Here is a 26,459-nt window from a genome sequence, read left to right on the forward strand (position 1 = left end):
ATTGATGGGTCTGAGTTTGTTAATGGGTCTGGGTTTAATTTGTCACCCCTAAATGCAAATGCTCAAAGACTATATTTCTCAATTTTATGAATGCTAATACGTGTTTATTATTCCTGGTCCAAAATTTGGATGCCTTGACCATTGTGCCCCTGTGGTGACTTTTGTATTAAAAGTTGATTGGTCAGAAGAGCGTTGGCACATTTTCAAAAGTAATAAACGATTAAAATTATTGTAGGGGTGATAAGTTGTCTTTTTGATTTTATTGCCAGTTCATATTTATTTGCGATGAATTTAATAATCCGATCGTACTCTTATTTATGTAGGAAAGTCGAGAACGGATAACGAGACAATGGGGTCGTCGTGATAAGAGTTTTGTTAAGACATTGAAAATTTCATAATGACATTTTATTTGTTAGGTTAAGTTTTACAAAAATATATTTGGTTTGAAAGTAGTTAATTTTTATGGATTTTGAAAATTTGTGTAAAACTTGAATATTATTTGCATCTCGATTTGTCTTGCACATATACCAAAGTTTAGTTTGATCCTCCCTTTGCTCATTGTTTGATCAGTTGCTTTAGTTGTCTTCAAATGTGTTGCGCCGTGCCTTCAGGCATGGGCATTCGCTAGTAACTAATTAAGGTGAAGGGGTTTAGGGGTTGCTAACCTGCTAGAGTTTTCATAGTAGACGCTGGCCCGTTCGGACAAATAAGCCACAGTGGCTTATTTTTTGTCCTTATTCAATTTTTTTCGTATCACTTGGCTTATCATCAATTTTTTGGGGATTATTGCATCTTCATGACAAGAGGAATCTAAAAAGTAAATTTTTTTGACCGAAATTCAATATTTTTTGAATAAAGACAAAAAAATTGGCTTATTGATTTATTTTCGTCTTTATTCAAAAAAAAAATAGATTTCGGTCAAAAAATTTTACTTTTTAGATTCCTCTTGTCGTGAGGATGCAATAATTCCCAAAAAAATGACAATAAGCCAAGTGATACGAAAAAAATTTGAATAAGGACAAAAAATAAGCCACTTTGACTTATTTGTCCGAACACCCGTAGTTAAATTAAACTAGCTCCGTACCCATTCGATGCACGGGACATGCAAGTTGGATCCAAAGCGTTGCCACGTTTTATGCATGAAAAGACTTATATTTACTTTTTTATGAATAAAAATTACAAAGGGTAAATAAAATTAATTTACAATTACAAAAAAAATATAGGATAAACAGAGCAAACCAACAAAAACTAAAGCACCAATCCAAAAAAAAAAAAAAAAAAAAGAACCTCTGCTCTCCATACTATTACAAATGTGTGGTGATGAGGGATTTGAAGCACCCGTCTACCATGCCCTATGGGCATCGAATAATCACGCATCTCTCTCAATTCCCCCCTCCCCAAGTCTCTCTCTCCCTCCCTCACTTAGCTCTCAATCCCCTTTCTTTCTAATCTCCCCTCTCTCTTAATTTTAAAAATAACAAAAATCAAAATTGTAAGAATTTAGAATGGAGAGTTTGAAGACTTTTGAACCTATCGATATTTGTATGTAGCATAAATTGATCTCCAATCTCTTATAACTATTTATTGTAGTATTATACTCAAGATCGAGGTCATAGTGTTAAATATCATGAAAGCCAAGAATTTTAAATTTTGGAGCCACTGAAAGATTGTTCGGTCGTTAAGTTTCAAATTTTAGAATTAGTCGGATATAAGCAAGCTAATACGTACGGACACTTCGTTATTAGAAAAACTATACAATACTCCTAGCATCTAGAATCTGTAATCTCTTGACACTTTTTGGAGCTTGCTCTGGTCTCTAGTTTAGGTAATATTATCGGAAAACTATTCAATACTCCGGTGGTACACTCTCTTTCCTCACATAACATGTACGTGGGGTTCACACGGGCCCACATCCACATGTTATGTGAGGATAGGGAGTATACTCCCCAGAGTACTGAAATTATGGTGCTCAATAGATTGACAGTTACGACTTCCTAACACCCTCATAGTTGGGTAAGACTTCTTGACACTTCTCCGGTTCTCCCCTAGCTACCACTAAGATATTGACCTCGGAATGAATTTTATTAAATGCGTGTACCTTTCGGGGAAAAAAAAGAAAAGAAAAGACATTTTCTACACATGATTTTATATACTAATTTGAAATTAACTAGGAAAGTTTACATCAATCTGTTACATAATGCAGGTATAGTATATTAAGGTGACAATTGAGCTGAAGTGAATCATTTTTGTCCTCCCTGTTAGCGTATATTTTTACAACTAGAAAGCCAATAATAACTTTGTTTGTTGAGTCATTTTCTCACTTCTTAAAAAAGTTAAGGCCGCGGTTGAGAGAGGTAGGTTGAGTTTTTGAGTAGCAGCAGTTGTAGAAGAAGTTTTATACTCTCCTCCTATTCAAAACTCTCTTAATGCATTTCTCTTCCATTGCAATGATTGACAATGAAATCATTCTTACCGATAAAGAAAGGTAATACATACACAACTATATAATTAAACAGGCTTGCTAAAAGAGTTTATCGATGACAATTGATAACCAATGTGTTATTGGCATACAAAAAATGCATTATTTTATCGTCCAAAAGAAATAATACAGCATCAATGCATCACCAGAATAATTACATGTATAAGATGATTAATTGAATACGGGTAGCAACAAAGGTTTCGTGGTGTAGTTGGTTATCACGTCAGTCTAACACACTGAAGGTCTCCGGTTCGAACCCGGGCGAAGCCAATAACTTCTTGTTTTGCTCTTTTTGCTCCGCCTATGGTTTACGCGCATTACATACACACGTATGAATCTATACACTTCCGTGGGAATCAGATTCAGAAGGGGGGAGAGAGGGGGAAATGGGTCTACTTTCCCACAGAGTGGAAAGAAGCGAGATCGTAGAAGGCGACCATATCTACACTTGGAGAGCTGTGTTTGCTTACTCTCATCACGGTAGCAAATAAAACTCTTTTCCCTCTTATGCTTTTTTTCTTCCATCCTCTTATGCTGAATTGGGTCCTGAATCATCCATGCTGGTTTTCGGTTTATCTGGGTTCATGAAATGGGTATCTTTTACAGCTGTTGAATAAATCTTAGGTTTTCGAAATGTCGCTGTGTTAATTGCAGTTCTTATTTGATCCCTTTTTTTCCCCCCCACCTGAATTGAAATCTACATTTCCTACCATCTCGATTGGAATCTACATTTTTTGATCCCATTTTCGAAATGGGTTTCTCGATAGTGATCTTTTTCCTGGTTAGATGCTGATTACCTAGAGAGTTGGTTTGGTGATTTGCATTGCATCGCTTACTTATATCTCAGTCATTTGATTGCTCTAGAGGCTTTGTTTTGGAACTAGGATTTGTCAAGGAAAAACGAAAACGCAGCAAAAGTGAAATGGAAATGGAAATATATTTGTGCAGTTATTCTGTAGTGGTAATTAGACGGAAAATGGAAGAATATATTATTCGGCAAAAATGTATTCTTTTGCCTCTCATTTTCCTCATTGAACCCTTGAAAGAGAAAAACAACTTATGTTTCAGCTACATCTTCGTTTCACATCTTTTCCCTTTCCTGTTTTTTATGACAAATGTAGGATCCCAATATAGCCCAAAGATGTTTGTGTACAATAACAGATGATGTTGCCTGAAATGGAAATCAGATCTTTAATCCCAAGGGGTTGTTGGCCTAGGACTTAGAGATTTGCTTCCTCCTAAGGTCTCAGGTTTGAAACCTCTCAAGTGCTATCAACTTTGTTGGAACTTGGAACTAGTCCATGAGGAACATTTGCTCTGGTTTCAAGTGGGCCCCTGCTAGTGGACGGTGGGGTTATGGTCCCCTAGAATTAGTCAAGGTGCGCGTAAGCTAGCCCGGACATCTGGTTAAAAAGAAAAAGAAAAAAATCAGATCGTTTGACTCAAAGATATGGGCACATGGGAACTCTGTACTATTGTTTGGTTGTTATCCATGTATTTCCTGCTTTTAGTGCAGCTAAAAAGACAGTATTAGCATTTGTGTATGATTCTGCCTCCTCCTAGCAATAATTTGGTTCTGAATAAGAAGAAGTGGTTATCTTGCACACTAAATCCATATCCAGTTTAATTGCTGCATTTAGAATTAGCTATCTTTTCCTTCTCCAACAACTACCCACTCCACATGCCTAGTTGGACTTGGACGGTTGGACCCTTTAGAGAAGCTGTCTCCTCAAAATTGCCATGGTGGAGATGTCCTGCATTCTAGAACAAGTGAAGGGTTGGAAGTTGCAGTGAGATGAAATATATGCATTATTATGCTAAACTTACGAACTTTCTGCTTTGTGGAAGGAAGCTAACTGGCCTAGATGGTGGGCTTTTTGTAAATTGCGGAACTCCTTACTCCATTATTGATATTGAAATGCAGTGTTCCTCCCGCCAACCACCAGAGGGATGTTAATATTGGAAACAGAAAACTATTGACAAGGTCTGGTGTCACATTGCATACCATTCACTTAGGTAGAAATTAACGACTTTTGAGCACATATGTGTTTTCTTACACAATGCTCCCAAACCCCTGTCTGTTTTATGGTTTTTCCCTCTTTACATGATGTATTATGTGGTTCAACTCTTTTTTTTTTGCATGGGCATGCAAGATCCTATTTGTTGGTATGTCAGTCATTTATATAGCAATTCTACAGTACGCTTAATTTATATTTTGGCCCCCGATAGCTGGTTAATGTTCTATTCAGTGTTGTCAAACTTGGATAAAACCTTTTGCAGGCATCTATGTTGGTGGAAGCAAAGTTGTCCATTTTACTCGGGAACCGAATCCTGGTGCAAGTGGAGTTTCCTTTCTCAGCTCCTCTGATCCCACTTCAGATCCTTTCTCAACTATCTCTTGTTCAAGTTCAGGGGTGCCATCAACTTGTTCAGATTTTCCTGATTGTGATTTTCGAAAACCTGGGAGCGGAGTAGTCCTCTCTTGCCTGGATTGCTTCCTTGGTAGAGGATCCTTGTATCGCTATGAATATGGGGTCACACCATCAGCTTTCCTTACAAAACTCCGAGGTGGCACTTGCACCACTGCAGAATCTGACCCACAAAAAGCAGTAATCTACAGGGCCATGTTTCTACTTCATAATGGATTTGGAAACTACGACGTGTTTAAGAACAACTGTGAGGATTTTTCTATCTATTGTAAAACAGGGCTTTCGATTCTTGATAAAACAGCTCTCGGAAGGAGTGGTCAAGCGGTTTGTGGGATTAGTTTTCCCTTGGCGGCAGTTCTTTCTTCTCCCGTTAAGTTGTTTATGTCAGGTCCGGTTGGTATGGCTGCAGCAATGGCTGGGATGTATTGTATGAGTAGGTATGCCTCTGACATGGGTGTTCGAACTGATACTATTAAGATACCAGTGGAGGACATGGCTTTGTTCTTTGGTTGGGAAGGACCTAACGAGGAATTTCCTGAAGAAAATGATGGTCCTGAGAGACTGAACAGTTTTGCTGGGAATGACAATCCACCTGCTAAGAGACAGAAGTGTTTGTTGATGTGAATCAGTGGGTATCATCCAGTGCTTGTCACTGATACATCATTTGTCTTAACTTATTTTTATTTCTCGATCTGGATAAACAGAATACTCACAGACCCCTAAAAACTTTTGTAAACTGAACTCTCATTTCACATTTTAACAAATCAATGATTTCTGAATTCTGAATACAATAAAAGAAAGCCCTAGCTCTACTTTATATGCAGAGATCAGTGGTTGTTAATCCTCAACTAACTGCACGATTATACTAACAGAAACCTCAACTAATTGCACGATTACAGTAACAGAAAATCACTAACAGAAATCCTAGCTGGCACACAAGTCTGAGGTCAGCTGACATCATCTGTAGTGGAAGCCACAGTATCACTTAATACACCCCCGCAAACGGATGCGGGAAGGTTTGACAGCATCAGTTTGGCCTTGAGAAACTGAAATCTACCAATAGTAAGTGGCTTGGTAAGAATGTCGGCCACCTGAAACTGAGAAGGAACATATTTGATGGCCAATTGATGACGAAGAACTTTTTCTCGGATGAAATGAAAATCAACCTCAACATGTTTTGTTCTGGCATGGAAAACTGGATTTGATGCTAAAGAAATAGCAGAAACATTATCACACCAGAGCAAAGGGGGAGGAACTGGGGAGGGCAAACGTAAATCTTGAACCAATTGCATTAACCAAACAAGCTCAGCTGCTGTATTTGCCAAGGCCTTGTATTCAGCCTCCGTTGAAGATCGAGCAACAGTCGGCTGCTTTTTAGCAGACCAAGATACAAGATTTGAACCAAAATACACACAGTACCCTCCTGTGGACCTTCTATCAGAAGGACTACCTGCCCAATCAGCATCAGAAAATGCAGAAAACTGCAATGCTCCTTTAGTAAAAAGAAGACCTTGAGTAATTGTACCCCTGAGATATCTTAGTATTCGTTTGACTGCTGTGAAGTGGCTTGTCAGAGGAGTATGCATATGTTGGCACACAACATTAACAGAAAAGGAAATTTCTGGTCTAGTTAACGTCAAGTATTGTAGAGAACCAACCAAGGTTCGATAAAGCTCTGGATTAGAAAAAGGAACATCGGGAATGACAGTATTAGGCTTGAGAGAAGAAGGAGAGGCACAAGGTCTACAATCTGTCATGCCTGCCTTCTTAAGTAAATCAAGAGTGTACTTAGCTTGGGAGAGCATAAGGCCTTCAGGCACAGGTAACACTTCTATGCCCAGAAAGTAATGAAGAGAACCAAGATCTTTGAGAGCAAAATCTGACCCCATACTCTGAATGATTTGAGCGACGAAAGAGGGATTGTTACCAGTGATCAAAATATCATCAACATATACCAACACATACACAAGGTCTGTTCCCTGAGAGAGAATGAACAAGGAAGAGTCCGCCAAACTGTTGTGAAACCCCTTTTTGAGTAAACTGTTAGACAACATGTCATACCAAGCTCTAGGGGCTTGCTTAAGGCCATATAAAGCTTTATGAAGTTTACACACATGATGAGGAAACTGAGGGTTGACATATCCTTGAGGCTGTCTGAGATACACATTCTCTTGAATTGATCCATGCAAGAAAGCATTGGAGACGTCAAGCTGTTTTATTTCCCAGCCAAAATGAAGAGCAAGAGACAAGACAAGTCGGATAGTGGGCTGTTTAACAACAGGACTAAAGGTCTCATTATAATCAATACCCTCTGTTTGCTGAAAACCCTGAGCGACAAGTCTAGCTTTATACCTAGACACAGTCCCATCAGCATTCCTTTTGATTCTAAAGATCCACTTGCAACCTATAGTGGGAGTATTAGGAGGAAGAGGGACGAGAGACCATGTACCTTGTTGAATAAGAGCAGAATATTCATCTGACATTGCGTGCTGCCATTCAGGAAAAATTATAGCCTCTTTAAAAGATAAAGGTTCAGAAACTGGAGGAGAGTGAACAGAAAGAGTAAAAGGAATTTTAGGCATAAAAATTCCAGATTTAGACCTAGTGTGCATGGAATGAGGAGGAGGGACAACCCTTGGAGAAGTTGAAGGAACCACAGAAGGACTATCAGTAGCTGAGCTCATAGGAGCAGAATGTGGAGGAGAAGGAAGTGCATCACTTGAGAGAGGTAGAGTAGCCGGAGAAGCAGTAGTGGGAGAAGAAGTAGGAGAAGAGAAAAGGGGTGACACAGGAAAGGAAGAAGACAAGGCAGTCTGAGGAGAAGAAGAAATAATAGGAACAATAGAAGATGTTGTTCTAAAGGAAGGAATACTAGAAGACGGGAGAACAGAAGGAGAGGAGGACACCGGAGAGGATGAAGTCAATTTAGGATAAGGAAAGTCAGTTTCTAAGAACTTAACATGTCTGGAAACATATACTCTATTAGTAGTGGGATCCAAGCATCGATACCCTTTGGTGTGTGCACAGTAGCCTAAAAATATGCATGGAGTAGACCTAGGAACAAGCTTGTTAGATGCATATGGCCTTAGCCAAGGAAAACAACAACACCCAAAAGGTTTAAGAAGAGCATAATCAGGACTAGTTTTGTAAAGAAGTTGAAATGGAACTTGGAAGTGAATAGAGGAGTTTGGTAAACGATTGATCAGATACAGAGCAGTAGTAATTGCTTCAAGCCAGAAAGTAACAGGAAGATTGGCCTGTTGAAGTAAAGTAATTGCAGTTTCAATAATATGTCTATGTTTTCGTTCTGCCACCCCATTTTGCTCTGGGGTATGAGGGCAAGAAGTCTCATGAACAATGCCAAATTGAGCAAAGAAAGAATACATGAGTTTACTAAGAAATTCTCCCCCATTATCAGACCTTACAGTCTTAACAGACTGAGAGAAGTGATTAGTTACAAAAACTTTAAAGGCCTGAATGTAAGCAGTAACTTCTGATTTGAGTTTAAGAGGAAACAACCAACAATATTTCGTATAATCATCAACTAGTAGCAGATAGTATTTATAACCAGAGAAGGATGGAACAGGAGATGGTCCCCATACATCCATATGAAGCAACTCAAAAGGTGCAGTAGTGTGAGATGTGGAAAGAGAAAAGGGCAATTTGTGACTCTTTGCTTTATTACAAGGGTAGCAGGTAAAACTAGTGGGGGTAATGGAAAGATTATACTTTTTGGAGAGAATTTGAAGTAAACCAGCATGAGGGTGACCAAGCCTCTGATGCCAAAGTGCAGCGGAAGAGCCAGAGGTCAACAAAGCTGTAGCAACAGGTCTAGTAGAAGACAGAAGGGGATATAGCCCCTGATGACAGGGTCCCTGATGAAGAATCTGATGGGAGGTCTTGTCCTGAATGGTATAACCATGAGAGTCAAAAGAGATGATACAATTATTATCAAGAGCAAATTTATGAACTGAAAGAAGATTATGTGAGATAAGAGGAACATGAAGGAGATTATCCAGTGTAAAGAGATTGTGAGGAGTAGAGAGTATACCTTTTCCTGAATTAGCAACAGGAACATTATGCCCATTTCCAACTGTGACATGCTCAGTGGAAGGTCTCTCATGAGAGCTGTGAATCTGGGAAGCATCAAAAGTAACATGAGATGTAGCCCCTGTGTCAAATATCCAAGGGGAAATAGTTGATTTCCCATGAGGTGATGTAGATGTCTGAGCAAAAGTCCCAAAGACTTGAGGTGGACCAGCAGTTGGAGCAATGTTGTAAGAGGCAGGTCCCCCAGAAGTACTACCATACTCATAAGTGGGAACATTACCAACTCCATAACCAGCAGTCAGTGGCAGAGAAGTGCCATATCCAAAACCTGAGTTATCAACCCCAAAACCATAACCAGATAGCATTTGTGGTTCAGCAGCTGCAAACATAGCATGAGGTGGAAGTCTAGGAGGATATCGTGGAGAGAAACCACCACCAGACCTTCCCATAGGTCTATACCCCAAATCTAAACGATAATGACAAGAGTAAGCCAGATGATTAGTTTTGCCACAAATCTGACATCCACCATTAGAAGTACCAACACCAAAAAAGGGTCTGGAAAAATCAGAGGGAAAACCAGGAGGATAATGTGGAGTAAAATTTCTCTGAAAGTTATTGTTATCTCTGAATCTGTTGGAGTTTCTAGGACCTCTTGGACCAGTGAAGTTAGAGGGAAAGAAATTTTGTGTTGGTGTGGGAAAAGGATACTGAAAAGGCTGAGGAATAGGGTTCAGAGATGGTGTTGCAGGTACAGAATTAGGTACAGAAGTAGGACCTGGGGTGTTAGCCACAAGAATAGGGGTAGATTCCTCTTGATCCTGAGCCATATGTAGCTCTTCTGACATGAGAAGAGATGTCAAACTACTGAAAGTAAATGTTTCAGGTCTAGATCGAACAGTTTGTTTCAGAGATTTGTAGCCTGTTTTTAAGCCATTCAGAGTGTGGAAGATAAGTTCTTCATCATCAACATATGAACCAGAAGCAGCAAGACGCTGAACAATCTCTTTAATTGAATCAAGATACTGCTCCATACTACTAGTTTTGTTCAAACTGTACAATCTGCGCTTTAGATCGTGCACATGCGAGCGAGAGAGAATATGAAATTTTTCTTCAAGTTTGGTCCATAACTCGAACAAATGAGTAGATCCAACGATATGAGGTAGCACAGATGGCGAAAGAGTGGCAATCAAACAAGAAAATAACATTCGATCGATGACATTCCATTTCTCAAACTCAGGATTAGGGATCTTTGTGCCAGAGGTATCCGTAACAAACAACGGTGGGATACCAAGAGATCCATCAGCATAACAGAACAAATCGTTGGCTTTCAAAGCATTTTCCACTTGCGTTTTCCACGTAAAATAGTTCGTAGAATCAAGCTTAACAGAAATAAACGACTGAAAATTCGCGATTAAGAAAGCTAGAGTTGGAGGGAGATGAGAGGAATGTACGGAATCTGACGACGCTGAAGATACCGCCATGGAAATTGAACAATAGAGCTCGGAGATGCGAAGAGAAATTCTCAAGATCTCGTCGGACTTTCGTCAATTGATGACTCTGACGATGATGACGGCGAGACGGCAAGAGACGAAGATGGCATTGATGATCTGTAAGCACTCGAAAGGCTGAATTTTGGAGGAATCTCTTGAACCCGGAACAGAAAACAGGTAGAGTTTCATGACTCGCGTCTTTGGGGCTCTGATACCATAAAAACTTTTGTAAACTGAACTCTCATTTCACATTTTAACAAATCAATGATTTCTGAATTCTGAATACAATAAAAGAAAGCCCTAGCTCTACTTTATATGCAGAGATCAGTGGTTGTTAATCCTCAACTAACTGCACGATTATACTAACAGAAACCTCAACTAATTGCACGATTACAGTAACAGAAAATCACTAACAGAAATCCTAGCTGGCACACAAGTCTGAGGTCAGCTGACATCATCTGTAGTGGAAGCCACAGTATCACTTAATAACCCCCTAAGTATTGTTGAATTCTGTAATGTCTTGTTCTTTGCTTGCTCCGAAATTTGTCGAGTTTTAAGTGGAATTTGGTTTTCTTTGTAATGTCATGTGCGTGCTGCTTTTCATGGTATGATCTGTTTCGTAATTATGTAGGTATATGACCAGATAAGCAACAAATGCATGAACTTATGATCAGATGGTGGTGGCAGATGAAAGAAAAGGTGGTTTGGAGTCTTTGGACATGACAAGAGTTTCGGACAACCATTATGGTCGGGCTCTCTACTTATTTTTTCCTCTCGCCGGTGGCTTTTACCTTATGCCAGCTGGGTGAATGAGGCCATTCGGTAGTAGAAACAACACCAGCAGGTTTTCAAAGCTTGCCATGCTCTAAATGGGCTAACCTCAGTTCAGTTCACTATCCTCCTGGCCTCGCCAAGAGGAATGCTACATACACTTCACATTTTCACTACACCATCCACTACATTCTTTATGAGACTCATTTCGGGTCCAACAAAAAATACAGAAAAATATCCATAAATTTTAAAATAATATTTTAGGGGGCCCTGCAAAAAATCAGCTTTAACTGGTATCGGTAAGTATTATTTCTGGGTTCGTATGTTCGAAACTGCGCAGTTGAGCATTTTCACTCCTATAAATTTAGAAATAATACTTACCGGTACCGGTTAAAGCTGATTTTTTGCAGGGCTCCCTAAAATATTATTTTAAAATTTATGGATATTTTTCCGTATTTTTTGTTGGACCCGAAATGAGTCCCATAAAAAATGTAGTGGATGGTGTAGTAAAAATGTGAAGTGTATATAGCATTCCTCGTCCGGGAAATCCATTTCTGGACAACTTTTTGGCGGGAGGAGCGTGTGGTGGTCCACCTCTTTTTGTTCTTTTATGGTTTCATTTAGAACGAAAACCTTTTGTTGTCCTAGTACTAATTGTCTTGTTGAGATGAACGAGATTTGTAGGGTCATGGTTATTAATGTTGGCTGCCATCCCCATTCCCCTGTAGAATACTCTCTCTCTCTCTCTCTCTCTCTCTCGGCTAATAATAGGATGTGAATACCGAAAGTTGGAAACTGAGGGGACATATTTAGTTTCCCATCAAATAGGTTAATGAAGGAATATCTCTTGGGTGGATCTTTCAACTTCGACTTGGGAAATTGAGTACTTGATGCGTGTATCAAAGAGGAACATGAACGTATAACAAATGTTTGAGGCTTTTTAACTTTTCCTGGGGAATGGACTTCTTGACTCGTGGGGGGAGGTTTTAAGTATTTAACCCAACATTCATCAGTCAAAAACAACTGCACTGTTGGTAATTTAGTTACATTGCAGATTCAGGTAGGAAGAGTTTCCTGAGATGGGTTTTCTGTCACAAAAAATTGAGAGAAGCCAGGTCGTGGCTGGTGATCACATCTACGCTTGGAGAACTGCGTTCGCTTTCTCCCACCACGGTCAGTGAACTCCTCTAATCTAACCCCCCATCTATCCCTGTGTATTTTATTTTTCCTCGCATCAAAGTTGCAAGTTTTTCACTCTGCCATTTTTTTTTGAGGCCTTGCTCTTTTTTGAGTTTTCCAGATCTCCTCCTCCTTTCTCGGTACAGAAGCCATAGATGAAGCCTATGCAGTTAACCATTTCACTTATTCAGCTCAGCCTTTCTTTTTCTACCATTGTTGCTACTGTTTGCTATTTAGTGAAAGCCATGTTCTGAGTAACAGTTTGATCTCATACGTCATCTTGGTTACTGGTTAGGAACATTTGGTTCCGTTCTTATGCTACAAAAACTGCAGCATTTGCTCGCAACGATGTAGTAATATATTCTGGAAGTAAAATCATAACGTTGTGAATGCAGGCATCTACATTGGTGAACGCAGAGTTGTTCATTTTGTTGGCACAAACACAATTGGCAGCTCCAGTTCCAGTGGTTTCATTGTATGGTGTTCTTCCAGATTAACCTCTACTTCAATTTCAGACCCATCGGTTTGTCCAGAATTTCTCGACTGTGGATTTCAACAGCCCGAAAGTGGGGTGGTGCTCTCTTGCTTGGACTGCTTCCTTGCTGGGGATTCCTTGTATCGTTTTGAATACGGGGTCCCCACCTACCACCTCCTATTCAAGCTCAGAGGCTGCACTTGCACTACTGCAAAATCAGACCCTCCAGAACTAGTCAATCACAGAGCCCTGTATCTGCTTCGACATGGGTTTCTGGACTATGATACGTTGAGTAATAACTGTGAGCATTTTGCTATGTACTGCAAAACTGGTCTTCTGTGCATCGGCGGTGGATTGATTGGACAAGCTTCTGCACTTAAGACTCCAGTTATTGCAACTGGTACTTGTGCAGTCCTTAAGTGGCTTATACCGGGAGCTCTTATTGTTAAGGCAACTGCTGCAGGTTTGACACATCTGACAAGCAGGTACAGAGATGATTTAGGTGTTCGATCAGATGATAGTGGTTCAGAGAGGCAACTTGTTGTTAAGGTGCCAGTGGAGGACCTGTCCACGTTTTGTGCTTCAGGAACATCGGGTGGGTCCAGTTTCAGGGCAGGCAAAAAAACGTTTTATGATAAGCCAACAGCTACAAGCTTCTCTGCCATGGGGAAAACGATGATTCGACATCCTGAGGTCAAGTGGGCTCAGAGTCTTGACAAGGTTTATATCACTGTTCTCTTATCAGAAGCTAAAAATGTCAAGGTTAATCTGGAGCCTGATGGACGTTTCATATTCTCCGCAATTGCTGGAGTGGAGAACCACCTTTATGGAGTGAAGTTGAGCCTTTATGACAAAGTCAAGGGAGGCCAAATGAATCAAGGCAAGAGGAGAATATTTTGTGTTATCATGAAAACGGAGAAGAAATGGTGGAAGAAACTACTACGTGGTGATGAGAAGATGCCACACAATGTGAAAGTGGATTGGGAAAAATGGGTGGATGAAGAGGACGACTACTTTTGTAAGAGTGATGAACACGAAGAACTGGCAAAGTCGGAAGAGGAAGATTCGGCGTAGGCTGGCAAAACAAAGCCAGAAGAACAAGAGGTCAGAAAGGCAGAAGGGGCTTCAGAGGGGAAACTAGAAGCTGAAACCATTCTGTTAGCTGTCTATTGTTGAGGATGTTGACGAAAGATACCTTTAGTTTTGTGTTAGTGGTGTTTGTTTTCCACATATAGTGGTGTTTGTTTTCCACATCTCTCAATTGAAGCATGTTTTTTCCCAAGTTGAGTGGGCATTTTGCTGCGAACTTCGATGTTTCAAATAGACATTCAGATAGCAGTAGATCTTTCGTTATTATGGCTATCAACTTGTTATTTCTAAAATGACATCGCCAAAGCCATTTTTTAGTTTACTATAGTGTCAAAAAGCCAAAAAAGAAAAATTAAAAAATAGCAATGTTGCACTGGGTCGGTGCTATTTTGGCACAACCTCAAATTTAGACCCTTAGATTATTAAAGTTGAAAAACCCTAGATCGCCTAGGTTTATAAATATTTGCTATGTATGAATTCTTTAATAAATAAACCACCAATCAATCCAAATGCAAGAATGAAAAACAATCAAAAGATAATACTAGGATATACGTGGAAAACCCTAAACGGGAAAAAACCACAGAAAGAAATCAAGCACTACTAAACACGAGGTTACAAGAACTCTTACTATAAGTTTGAACTCCACAAACCTAAACCTAGACGCTCTTGCCGAATCCATGGACACCTCTCTGAATGCTTGACCACCGCTGCCTTGAATTCACAAGCCTTCCGTTTGCCTCCCGAAATCCACCGAAGGACTTTACTTACAGATTGATTGATCGATGTTGTTGTAGAACAAAACCCCTCGAAGATGATTCTTTAGAACATAGGTGATGATATACCTTCACTAGTCTTCGAGGTGCAGAAACCCTGCCACCAAAAGAGATGGAATATGAAGAATACGATCTCAGCCTTTTTATCTCGTGGCTACTATATAATATTACCTAATAGGTCGATATTTATAGGCAGACTTCAATAATGTTGTTTCCTTATTTCCTTAATAATCAAATCAATTGATTGCACATCTCCAATATATTTTCCCACGATTCAAGCTTCCCATATTTCCTTCCTGCCACTGAATATCAAATCCCTTGATTGCCTTAATAATCTTCCACTACAGCTTCCTAAAGACTCGAACACTCGATTACAAAATATCATTGATTTCCTTCCACTTTCCTAAACAGACACTTTATAAAAATGAATTAAAAAAAATTACAACTCGATAAACATGACACAATCAAATGTGAGTTTTGGTCATGAAAGTGCCAACCAAAAAAAGAGCTCGGCCTATGGAGCTTACAAAATTATTAAACTAATCTCACTTGTCAATGCATACAAATGGCTTGGCATAACCAAATTTGTGGCATCAACAAATGACAATAGGTGGACTTGCTCTTGAGACATTTTTGTTGATACAAGTTAGTTTGTATCATCACTCATATATCCAAAACTAGCCCAAGGCTAGGCTTGGTGGTCAAGGCTTGTGATTTAGGTATTTGTTCACTCCTAAGGTCTCAAGTTTAAAAACTTTCAGATACTATCAATTCCTTTGGGGCCGCTAGAAGTTTGCCCCGTCGTTAACTTTAGGGCTCCAAGATTCGTCGAGGTATGTGCAAGGCTGCAAGCTAGCCTGGACATCTGGTTATAAAAAAAAGGACCTCATTTCTTGAATGCTCGGCCATCAAATTTTGGGTTTCTGTACATGAATATGACAGATTTCTACTTGGACTTTAGTTTCATTTGATATCAGTTAGAGGTATGAATATATAGGATTGTTGAGTAAGCATCGATGATATTGTTGCTAGGAATAGATTACGATGTCTAGCAGACTAGCACGCAGTGATTTGGTTTGATATGATATGATATCTCCAAGGCTCTCTGTGACTGTTTGTTACCTTCACCTGTCCAGATCACATATCAAGAATTAAATTTTTTTTCCTTTTACTATTTGGGATGATAGATGCCTTCAATTCAACAAATGGGGAAAATGAAGGGTCACATTTAGTTTCCCATAATTTTCGTTAACGAGGGCATTGGAAACTTGATTAATTGATTCATGCATGCAAGAGTTAACTAATGTGTATCTACTAGTACACTTCTAATTTTGCCTTGGGAAATGATTTCTCTACTGTTGTTGGGGTTTTTTTCCAAGTAAACCTTTCAACTTCTGTTTTGGAGGATCTTATATACCTGCAGGTAGTATGTGTGATTACAACTTACAAATCACTTGGTAGATTCATGATACAAAATGGCTTTTCCATTCCAAAACATTGAAAGAAGCCACTCTGCGGCTTCATCGATGGATGTGATGATAAAGGGATTGAAAAAACCACAAAAGTCGACTGACGACAATGATCTTGTGTGGATGGATGACACCCTGAGATCTTGTGCTCAGGGAGCCTCAGACCATGAAGGAAAACTTCGTCAAGAAATTGTTGGATTTGGATCCACTTTCACCAAAAGAAATGATAAGGCTTTCCTACTCTTATCTGAAATTGCTCACTCACTTTCCATTTGACATTGATTCTCTATACTCGTCTGTCAAGGAGTTCATTGTCGGGGCTCATGAACTAGCATGTGCAAAAGCAGACGTTGAATTTGTAGATTACAACTCTCAATTGGACAAAACTCGGGGAGGCGGGTTGGAATCTTGACGGCAAAGGCAAATGAAGATCTGAATCTACTGCTCTTCGGAAACCTTGAGGAAAGTTTGAAAGCCATTGATGAGGAAATGGAGCCATTGAGATCTGAGCTTTCAGCTCCGGAGGCAAGGAAAAAGGCCTTCCGTCGCATTAAAAGTGGGCATGGAAAGTAACTCAAAGGAGCTTTTGGAGGCATATAAGCTCATTGACAAGTTTGTGTTGCCAGCACTCTTTCAGTCTTCAGCTGAGCAAGAAGAGATGTCTGCCCACCTTGCTGATTTACAAGCAGCAATGGGAGATGCTAGAGCCCAGCTTCTTTCAAATCAAGAGTCCTATAGTCCTTTGCACTCTTTAAATGTTTGGCCTTAACTAATGATCGATGGTATTAATTTGGAAGATGGAATTCACAATTTTAGTCTTGTGACCTAGCTTGGCAGTTGGTAGTTCTGCTGCATGTTAGACAACATCGAACAATTTTGGTTTTCGATTAGCATAATATTTATGACCCAATTTTGGTAATTAATAATTGGTTTTCGTTTAGCAGTTAACTTGAAGATTATAGCAATCGTTGTTCCGAAAATCAATGACAGAAAAAAAACTAGTAGTCTCCTTGAAGACATTTTGGGGTCAATATGTATTCACTAGAAACTAATTTGTACACTTGATTTCTCCATAAGAGAAGATCAAACAAACCACAAATCCGCTTGGGCAACCAATCTCAACTGCCGGCCATCTGTACACTTGAGATCGAGAGAAGTAATTTCTATTGTAATCCTAGATGATGAACGTTAGAAACAAATTAACACAAAGAGGTTAATATATATTTTAGTTTCTGTCCACCAGAAAGAAAGAAAGAAAAAAATGGAGAAAATACGTCATTAAAGATGTTTCTCAAGAAATCAATATCAAAATACGTATGGAGAGGTATAAATTAATGCGATATGTGTGTATGTCTTTATAACCTACTATACTTTGGGCATTGTTGTCAACATAATATTGACCGAATTAAAGAAATTTTGACGTCAAGGATTTGTCTCAAGAAAACTCACTCCCCTTGTTTGGTTCACAACTCAACTCATCTCATTTTTCTTTCTACACGTTTCTCAATACCTTTTTATCTCTATTTCTCTCTACTCATTACAACAATTTACATCAAAAATAACTTTCTAAAGTGCAAACCAAGCAAGATCACTATTTCTGGATCCCCAGCCAAATTAACACATAAGAATACAAAACTCTCGTAATATTATGGAAATACCTATACCCTACAAATTAAGGCAACTGTGTGTACAACCATAATTAAGGAATTTATATATCAAGGTAGAGGAAAATAGAATTAAAAGGAAAAAACGGAACAATAAAGAAAAAAAATAAGGAAAGAGTGCAAAATAAGAAACAAAAAGAGATCTAAACCCAAACCATTTAACGGGAATACGCCAAAGCAGAGGCAGGTCCGAGCGAATGAATGATTTCGCCATTCCTTGACTGCTAGCTGGACATGCGACACCAAAAAATTTAAAAGACATTAATCAATTCAAATTCTTTATTCCTTACGAAAAGAAAATTACCTTAAGTAAATGATAATCTTTCCTAATATATATTAGCTTTATTTGAAAAGCTACTCATGACATTCTTGGCAACTAAATTATTTCTGCTTTTGTACGTTAATACTATATTCCATGCATGAAGTTTATACATAAATTAAGAACGGCACAACGAAATAAAAAAGGCAAACCCAAAACCTTGTTTCTCAAGAATCCAAATTTGGTCCTGACTCTTCCCAAAAAAGAAGAAGAAGAAGGAAACAAGCCTAATTCGACTAGACTTCATATTTCTACGGACAGAACGCTATAAATATAGGTGCATACATTCACTAACCCTAAACAAAATCGAGACTTAACTCCAAAAAAAAAAAAACGAAACAAACCCTTAGACGGAAAGATAACAAGAATGGAGTTCTGCACGAGGATTTCCAACCAGTTGATGCTCAAGCAGATCAACGATGACACAAACATTGTAACGTCTCCGTTGTCGATCAACGTGGTTCTAAACATGGTGGCTGCGGGGTCAACGGGCGGTGGTTTAGAGTACATGCTCAGAATTCTCGGGTCCAAAACCATCGATGAGATTAACTTCAAGTCATCGGAGATGATGGCGGTGGCAGCCGGTGGTGGGTCCTCTAACGAAGCCAAGGATGGTCCGACTTCGGGCAGGGTTGATAGAGGTTTTCATCGTCCAGAGGTCCATGGGGGTTTGGCCGGTCTAACTTCTCCTTCAACAGGCAATTCGGGTTGGCCGCCCTATCCTCCTTTTCCTCCAACGGGGAATCAACCTTCTCCAACGGGTCATTCGGGTCGGCCCTATGTACTTCCTCCTCCTCCTCCTTTTCCTCTGATGGGCGATTCGGATTGGCCCTATCAACCTTCTCGAACAGACAATTCGGGTTGGCCCTATCAACCTCCCTCTCCTCCATCGGGCATTTTGAATCGGCCTTATCAAACTTCTCGAACAGGCAATTTGGATTGGCCCTATCAACCTTCGTCTCCTCCTTCTCCTTTTCTTCCAACCGGCATTTTGAATCGGCCTTATCAAACTTCTCGAACAGGCAATTTGGATTGGCCCTATCAACTTTCGTCTCCTCCTAATCCTTTTCTTCCAACCGGCATTTTGAATCGGCCACATCAACCTTGTCGAACAGGCAATTTGGATTGGCCCTATCAACCTCCCTCTCCCCCTTTTCCTCCATTATTGGGCATTTTGAATCGGCCCTATCAACCTTTTCCTCCAGTGATGCCGGTGGCAAAGGGTGGTGGGTCCTCTAACAACGCGGAGGATGGTCCGACGGTGATAATGGTCAATGGAGTCTGGGTCGATGAACGTTTTCCTCTAAGACCATCCTATAAAGAGCTTATTAGAGGTGTCCACAAGTGTGAAGCAAAAACAGTTGATTTCTTGCATAAGGTGAAATGTCACTCTCTCTCTCACACATCAGTTTTCTCTTCTCTTACTTTTTTTTGTTTTGTTTTGTTGTCATTCGTATCCTAGCGAGAGTGGAGTACGTGCAGTTGACTTCTTAATTTTATATACTCTCATGTATATGGGCGGGGTTCTTCTCTTGCTTTTGAAAGGCGAAAAAAGTATATTAATAATCACCAAAATACCTGTACAAAGGTAATCATTCCTTGTGACGTTTTAGGGTCTTGGATTTGTACATCGAAAAGAAAACACAAACACAAATTGAAATTTTGCACCAGCAGTCCGGCCCTATGCCACAGTAGCTTGGTTGCCATGAAACTTGATTTAGAAAGACAGGCAATTTCCTTTTCTTTTTTCCTTTGTTTTCCTGATCGACAGAAAGAAATATTTTCCTAACAAGCCTTAATGCTAAAAGTAGTTTCCTTAAGCTTATGCTAAATGGTTTCCTTTTCTGTGTAGAATTCCGTTTGCATGTCCAAAAGTAGCTTTTGAGATAAATAATTTTTTGAACGCTGTAATTAATGAAATAACATTGTACAGGCGTCTGAAGTAGTAGATGAAATTAACTCATGGGCTGATGATGCATCGAGAGGGCTTATCAAAGATGTTCTCCAACCTGGATCCCTAAGTTCAGATACAGCAATCGTACTAGGGAATGGGCTATACTTCAAAGGACTTTGGGACAGCGATTACAAGTTTGATGCAACCCGCACTAAAAACAGGGATTTCTATCTTTCCAGCGGCAATATTGTTTCAGTTCCGTTCATGACTAGCCATAAGAAATACTATTTTGGATCATTTGATGGTTTCAAGGTCCTTCGTATCCCATACCAAGGCCGGAAACTCAACAAGAATTTCTCCATGTACTTCTTTCTCCCAAATGAAAAGGATGGGTTGAAAAATCTTGTAGAAAAGTTCAATACATGTCCATGGTTCTTACAGCAGAACCTTAACTTAAGGGAAGTACGGCTTGATGAATTTTGGATCCCTAAATTTAAATTCTCGTTTCATTTTGACGTTTCTAGTGTCATGAAGGATATGGGGGAACCGTTAACTTTTCTGCAAAACCCAAAAGATTGGTCGGACATGATGCATATTCCCGAGGACGTCCCAATCATGAAACCAAACATGATTCAGAAAGCTTATATTGAGGTAGACGAAAAAGGCACGGAGGCTGCAGCCATTACTATTATGGTCGGGTGTGGGTGTGCGTTCATGTCCCCGCCAAAAACTGAAAGTTTCGTTGCTGATCATCCTTTTATGTTCATGATCAAGGAAGAGACATCAAATTCAGTTTTTTTCACTGGAGCAGTAGTTAATCCCAACTCTAGTTAGTTTCTTTTAGTAGGGCATGGTAACGTTTACTTGAGTTTCATAATCTTCAGTTTATAAGTATAGAGTTTCACGAGATTAAAGGAATAAAGTAGTTTATAATCTAGTTCTTTATGCGAATTTAATTAATTTGCTGCAATATTGAAATCCTGTTATATATCAGCAATGAAATCTAGTCCTTTTCGAAAAATTTGCTGCAATGAAATCTTTTTGTTCTTTTGTTGATTTATTTTGTCTTTTTTCTTTTGTTCTTTCTTTTCGGTGTTTCATTTATATAAAATTAAGAAATTTTATTGGAGAGGCTGATGCATTAGTTGAGTTATTACATTAATTACGCCAATTAGGTTGAGATCCAATGATCAGTACCAGCAAAAACTAAATTGGGATATTGGTTATTCCCTGAAGGACCAACACTGTGTTGTCCCTATCCATATTGGGCACGTCCTGAATCCCAAAATATGATCCAAATTGTTAATCTTCTAGGGCACGTTAATTGGATTGTCGTTGAAAAAAATAATGTTTAATCAGATATTAATTTGTAAGGGAATTGATTTTCACATTCTCCTTTTATTCAAGGGAAATGATATTGGCACTCCAAAAATTGATGCAAACACTCCAAAATCAATGTAATTCCAAAGCCATTTTCTTTTGTTTTTGGAGTGTTCTGCATTAATTTTTGGAGTGCCAATATCATTTCCCTTATTCAAATGCATTCTTTTTTTTGTTTGTGATGTAGTGATGTGAAATTACGTGATTATCATTTTCCCGTGTGAAGGAAAAAATGATTCTACATGAATGATTGACAAAAAAAAGAGTGCACCATGAAGATGAATTTCCTATTTATAACTACGTGAATGAATCGTATTCGTCATCCAAAAAATGGACAGGAATTAGTATAAGTTTTCATATTACACTGTGAGACAAACATGATACGATTACCTAGCTATCGATAACCGATGACCTTGATTTTTCTGCGATAACATTATACTTGATGCTTTTTAAAAGATAAGCGATTCGAGTCACATTTTAAAACTCAGAAAATACCTGAAAATAGTAGGGACAACACGTACGGTGTTGCCCCTAGAGCTAGAAGGACAGCACCACCCGCGCATGTCCCACAGTAATTAGTGGGCATTTTGCTGTGAACTTTGATGTTTCAAATAGACTTTCGGATAGCAAGTAGATCTTTCGTTATTATGACTTCAATGTCTTGTTTGTGTTTCATTTTGAGATTGATCTACAGTTTATCTAGATATACACGCTCTAAGAGCAAGTCCACTTGTTAATTCCAAAATGAAGTTGCCAAAGCCATTTTCTAGCTTACTATAGTGTCAAAAAGCCAAAAAAAATAACAATGTTGTTGCACCGGATCGGCGCTATTTTGGCACAACCTCAAATTTAGACCATTAAATTGTTAAAATATTAAACTCATTTCACTTGTCACTGCATCAACAAATGACAATAGATGGACTTGCTCTAAGAGGGATTTTTGTTGATACAATTTAGATCGTATCATCACTCAGATATCCAAAAATAACCCAAGGCTAGACTTGGTGGTCAAAGCCTGTGATTTAGGTGATTACTTACTTCTAAAGTCTCAGATTCATTCGAAACCACTTAGATGTTATCGATTCTTTTGGGGCCATTAGAAATTTGTCCAATTGTTAACGTCAGGGTCCCAAGATTAGTCGAGGTGCGTGAAGGCTGCACGCTAGCCCAGACATTTGGTTATAAAAAAAAAGGAACCTATTTTCTTGAATGCTCTGCGGTCAAATTTTGGGTTTCTATTAGAGGTGGCAAATGAGCGGGTTAAAAGAAGTTGTGGGTTGAATATGGGCGGGTCAAATACAGGTCAATATTAGGCGGGTTGAAATGGATTGGGTCAAATATGCGCCAAGCCAAACCCAAACCCAACCTGACCCGTTTTTTAAAAAATAAAAAAGCTGGTATCTAGCTGTTAGACTCTTTTATTTTTTTTGGGTAAGCCTCTGTTTCTTTTCATTTCAAAAATATTTTACGAAAGTATGGACGTTGTTTTGTTTAGCTTGTGCTTCAGCAATCAATTTTGCAAAAGATTTTCAAGCTTCCTTTTCTACAACAATGGTTTTATCATTTTTTCGGGGCAATAATACATCTTTCAAATAATAGTTGCATCCGTGCCACTATTATGCATTACATTTAGTTAATGAGTTCTATTCTTCATAAATTTGGGAAAGTTGAACAATCTTGTGGAATAAGGCCCCATCCCGCTAAGATATTTATTTTTTAAGTACTCATTTCTCGTTTTACGAGATATGTCATTCTCTCTCAATTCGTCATCTTTAATTCAAAAGGTAAGTACATTTTTAATTCAAAAATATTTTGAATGATTCGAAATGCTCTAGCTAGTGTTTAAATCACGATTTAAGAGAAGGCTTATTTTCCCTCTCTTAAAGAAGAAGTATATGTACAATTATTAAATGATTTCGATAGGTACCACTTAAAAATGTATATGATCTGTTTATAATTTTTTTATTTTCTTTCTTCCTGCTTGGCCAACACTTGTTCAATGACCAAGGAACAATACCCCATGTAACGCCGTAAAAAATCCAAATTCAACATATACTCTACGATCTTATAAATTTATTTGATTTTGATATATTTTTTAACAACTACAATATTATCGGACAATGAATAATTTTTCCAATTTTATCTCCAGTGTTTATACTAGCTTTAATTTCAAAAATTCTCGAAATGCCAGTGATTTCCCAAAACAAGACCAGAGCAAACAAAAAAAGAAGAAGAAAGAAAGACGACGAATAAGAGAGTCCAGTGGACTGGGGAGCTAGCCATCAGCTACGGCCTACGGTAGACAATACTTTCGGAAAATTAATTTCCAAACCCAAGTTTGCGTCTTTTACTTCCCGCCCATATTAAACCCATTTTCAACCCATCTAAATATACATCAACCTATCTATTAGGGGTGTTATCGGTTCGGGGTCGGTCGGTTCGGTCCACCGGTATTGAAGACTGATCGGGTTCGGGAAAAAAATTGGTAGGACCGATCCCGACCGAAAATACAATCGGTCCAATTCGGTTCGGGGTGAATTCGGTCCGGTCGGGAAATTCGGGGTGCCCGAATTGGGCCTAGTTGGGCCAAAGATAAAAAATTCAAAATGGGCCAATTAAAAAAGAAATTGATAGTGGGCCAAAAATAAGCCCATTGCTTCTGATTTTTTGATAAAGCTATTTTTTTTGTTTGTGGGCCAATTTCACGAATTTTTTTTTGAAAATGACAAAAGAAGAGTTTTTGCTCACATGGCCCAATCTACCACAAATAAATAAAAGCCTCATGTTAGTGGCCTATTGGCCCAATCTCTTTGTTTTTTTTGTTCACAACTTTTTCTTCTTTTTTTTTGAAATGACAAATAAAGAAACAGAAAACAAAATAAAATAAAAACTAAGGGGGTTTTTCTCTAGCAATGAGATCCTCAATTCCAGGCGGGATACAACCTGGATAAATACCAGAATTCCTATCAAAACTTGAAGAAGCAAGCTTGTGAGCTACACGATTTTGTTCCATGTAGACCCATGAGAACTTCCAATTTCCCATTGGCAGTGGTGGCCTTCCTTCAAAATTTGAAAGAAAAAGACCTATTGAAAGTTTGAAACCAACTACTTAACTTTCGCAATACAATAGCAGTAGCATACTTGCATCAAAAATAAAAAATTACACCCAGAATCCTAACTCTGCAATCCTTAGCACCACTGTTATATGAGTTTTTGCAACCCCAGGTGTCATGGCAACATCAGAAGCAGCCATCCCAAATTTCAAAAAACAGAAGGAGCCATCACAAAAACACAAAATATCAACAATTTAGCAGAATACAGTTAAAGTGTCCGTCAGAAAACAACACCACCATACTTCCAAGTTCAAGTTAAAATCTACCAAATTCAAAACACTAATGTCAACAAAATCCCATGAAATCCCAGTCATTATCATCACAAAATGCTACCAAATGCAGAACAAGTCAACCAACAGATTGCAGAACCAGCAGAATATAGAACCATCCCCAACTTGAAAACTGCACCACCATACTTCAAAATACGCCAAGTTGCCAACAATCTAACCCTCATTTTGAACATAAAAAACAATAAACACTAAGAAAAACGAAAAGTAGTAAAAAAAAATTACAACAAACAAAAAAAGATGTATATGTGATTAGGATTTACCTCAACCATGAAAAAACAATTGCAGCATGCAATGGTTGCCACCAACTCCTTAATCGTTATCAATTGATTCCAAGACAACTACAAACATAAGAAGAAAAAAACAAACAAAAACAAACAACTAAGACATTTAACGTAAAAGATATTTAAGAACCACATAACATAAATAAATCAAAAACTAAAAAGAGTAGTACCCGAATCTAATTGCTCCAACTCATCAAGTTGTTCTTTTATATTGATTTTAGTTGGTTTCCTTATTCATTGTTGCGTACAAATAAGAGCTTCCACGGTCTTCGGAGAGAGAGAACTTCGATAAGGATCAATCACACGTTCGCCCGTGCTAAAAGCGGATTTGGAAGCAACCGTGGACACAGGGATAGCTAGCACATCTCGTGCCATTTGAGAAACAATTGGATACTTAGAGGAGTTTAACTTCCACCAACGCAATACATCAAATTTGTCACTATCATCCTCACTTGCTTCCGCAAGATACTTTTCCAATTCAGATTTGCATGCCATGTTAGTTTCCTTTTGCATGTGCATCTTAAATTGAGATTTCAAAGATTTATGACTACCAATCTCCATTTCAACTCCATCCAAATCTCCTTTATCCGATGATCCCCCAACCTCTTGGTTACGCACATTCGAGTTTGCATTATTCTTCACATACCATTCAAATAAACGGGTAATTCCATTTGTTATATTATCCGTCAACTCACCAACCACCGTCTTATCATATCCCAAAGTATTTCGAAAGCAATATTCAAAAAACCCAATTTTGCATCGAAGGTCAAAAACAACCGCAAACATCAACATTTGATTAATCTTATCAAAATCTCCCCAATACTTATCAAACTTCTCACGCATACCAAGTGCCATATCATGCAATTCTCTATCATCGGTTTCACACAACTTCACAATATCTTGTTGAATCAACACCATTTCATCAAAAAAAACATTGCAAGTGACATACAAAGAACCCGAAAATTTCAAAGTTGCAAGGTAAAACACTCGAAAAAACTTTACATACAACTTGATTTTTTCCCAATCACTTGAAGTTGGAGCCCCAACATTTTCCTTCCGCCCTCTCCCTCTCTTTTTCTTTCTTTTCTCAATTTCAATTATTCTACCCATACCTTCAAAACCATCAACATCATCAAACGCCTCATCAATCTCTTCCTCTCTTACATTTAATTTGAAGGACGGGTCATCACATAAACGATCAAAAGCCTTTTGATAAGTTAAAGCCCTCTCCAACATAAAATATGTATAATTTCAACGAGTAGACACATCCAAACAAGGTTTAAGTCTACATGTAATGCCCTTCTTTTTAACACA

The 26,459-nt window shown here is 38.6% G+C and overlaps 3 protein-coding genes, 1 long non-coding RNA gene and 1 other non-coding gene across 5 annotated transcripts; 4 read left to right on the forward strand and 1 right to left on the reverse strand.

The window, feature by feature from the left end:
- Positions 1-2,675: 2,675 nt before the first annotated feature.
- On the forward strand, positions 2,676-2,749 carry TRNAV-AAC (transfer RNA valine (anticodon AAC)). Its single transcript has one exon. It is a non-coding gene; the product is annotated as a tRNA-Val (tRNA).
- On the forward strand, positions 2,733-5,708 carry LOC131333558 (protein LEAD-SENSITIVE 1-like). Its single transcript, XM_058368139.1, has 2 exons — positions 2,733-2,959; positions 4,760-5,708. The coding sequence occupies exons 1-2, from the start codon at positions 2,866-2,868 to the stop codon at positions 5,530-5,532; spliced, it is 867 nt and encodes a 288-aa protein (XP_058224122.1). The 5' UTR covers positions 2,733-2,865; the 3' UTR covers positions 5,533-5,708.
- A 6,055-nt stretch (positions 5,709-11,763) lies between these two features.
- LOC131333559 (protein LEAD-SENSITIVE 1-like) lies at positions 11,764-14,221 on the forward strand. Its single transcript, XM_058368140.1, has 2 exons — positions 11,764-12,392; positions 12,794-14,221. The coding sequence occupies exons 1-2, from the start codon at positions 12,299-12,301 to the stop codon at positions 13,945-13,947; spliced, it is 1,248 nt and encodes a 415-aa protein (XP_058224123.1). The 5' UTR covers positions 11,764-12,298; the 3' UTR covers positions 13,948-14,221.
- A 5,111-nt stretch (positions 14,222-19,332) lies between these two features.
- LOC131333560 (serpin-ZXA-like) lies at positions 19,333-21,096 on the forward strand. The gene is made up of 2 exons (XM_058368141.1): positions 19,333-19,565; positions 20,121-21,096. Exons 1-2 carry the CDS (start codon positions 19,395-19,397, stop codon positions 20,913-20,915), a joined length of 966 nt encoding a protein of 321 aa, XP_058224124.1. The 5' UTR covers positions 19,333-19,394; the 3' UTR covers positions 20,916-21,096.
- A 3,834-nt stretch (positions 21,097-24,930) lies between these two features.
- On the reverse strand, positions 24,931-25,443 carry LOC131333561 (uncharacterized). The gene is made up of 3 exons (XR_009201835.1): positions 25,316-25,443; positions 25,125-25,202; positions 24,931-25,017 (listed from the first exon to the last, which is right to left on the reverse strand). It is a non-coding gene; the product is annotated as an uncharacterized LOC131333561 (long non-coding RNA).
- Between the last annotated feature and the right edge of the window lie 1,016 nt (positions 25,444-26,459).

This window comes from Rhododendron vialii, chromosome 7a, assembly GCF_030253575.1.
Source record: "Rhododendron vialii isolate Sample 1 chromosome 7a, ASM3025357v1".
Taxonomy (NCBI): Eukaryota; Viridiplantae; Streptophyta; class Magnoliopsida; order Ericales; family Ericaceae; genus Rhododendron; species Rhododendron vialii.

Excerpts from the sequence above, each read along its gene's own strand:
- LOC131333558 (XM_058368139.1), top strand. The coding sequence starts at position 2,866 with ATGGGTCTACTTTCCCACAGAGTGGAAAGAAGCGAGATCGTAGAAGGC. Across the intron at positions 2,960-4,759 it reads GTTTGCTTACTCTCATCACG|GCATCTATGTTGGTGGAAGC; the intron begins GTAGCAAATAAA and ends AACCTTTTGCAG.
- LOC131333559 (XM_058368140.1), top strand. The coding sequence starts at position 12,299 with ATGGGTTTTCTGTCACAAAAAATTGAGAGAAGCCAGGTCGTGGCTGGT. Across the intron at positions 12,393-12,793 it reads GTTCGCTTTCTCCCACCACG|GCATCTACATTGGTGAACGC; the intron begins GTCAGTGAACTC and ends TTGTGAATGCAG.
- LOC131333560 (XM_058368141.1), top strand. The coding sequence starts at position 19,395 with ATGCCGGTGGCAAAGGGTGGTGGGTCCTCTAACAACGCGGAGGATGGT. Across the intron at positions 19,566-20,120 it reads CAGTTGATTTCTTGCATAAG|GCGTCTGAAGTAGTAGATGA; the intron begins GTGAAATGTCAC and ends AACATTGTACAG.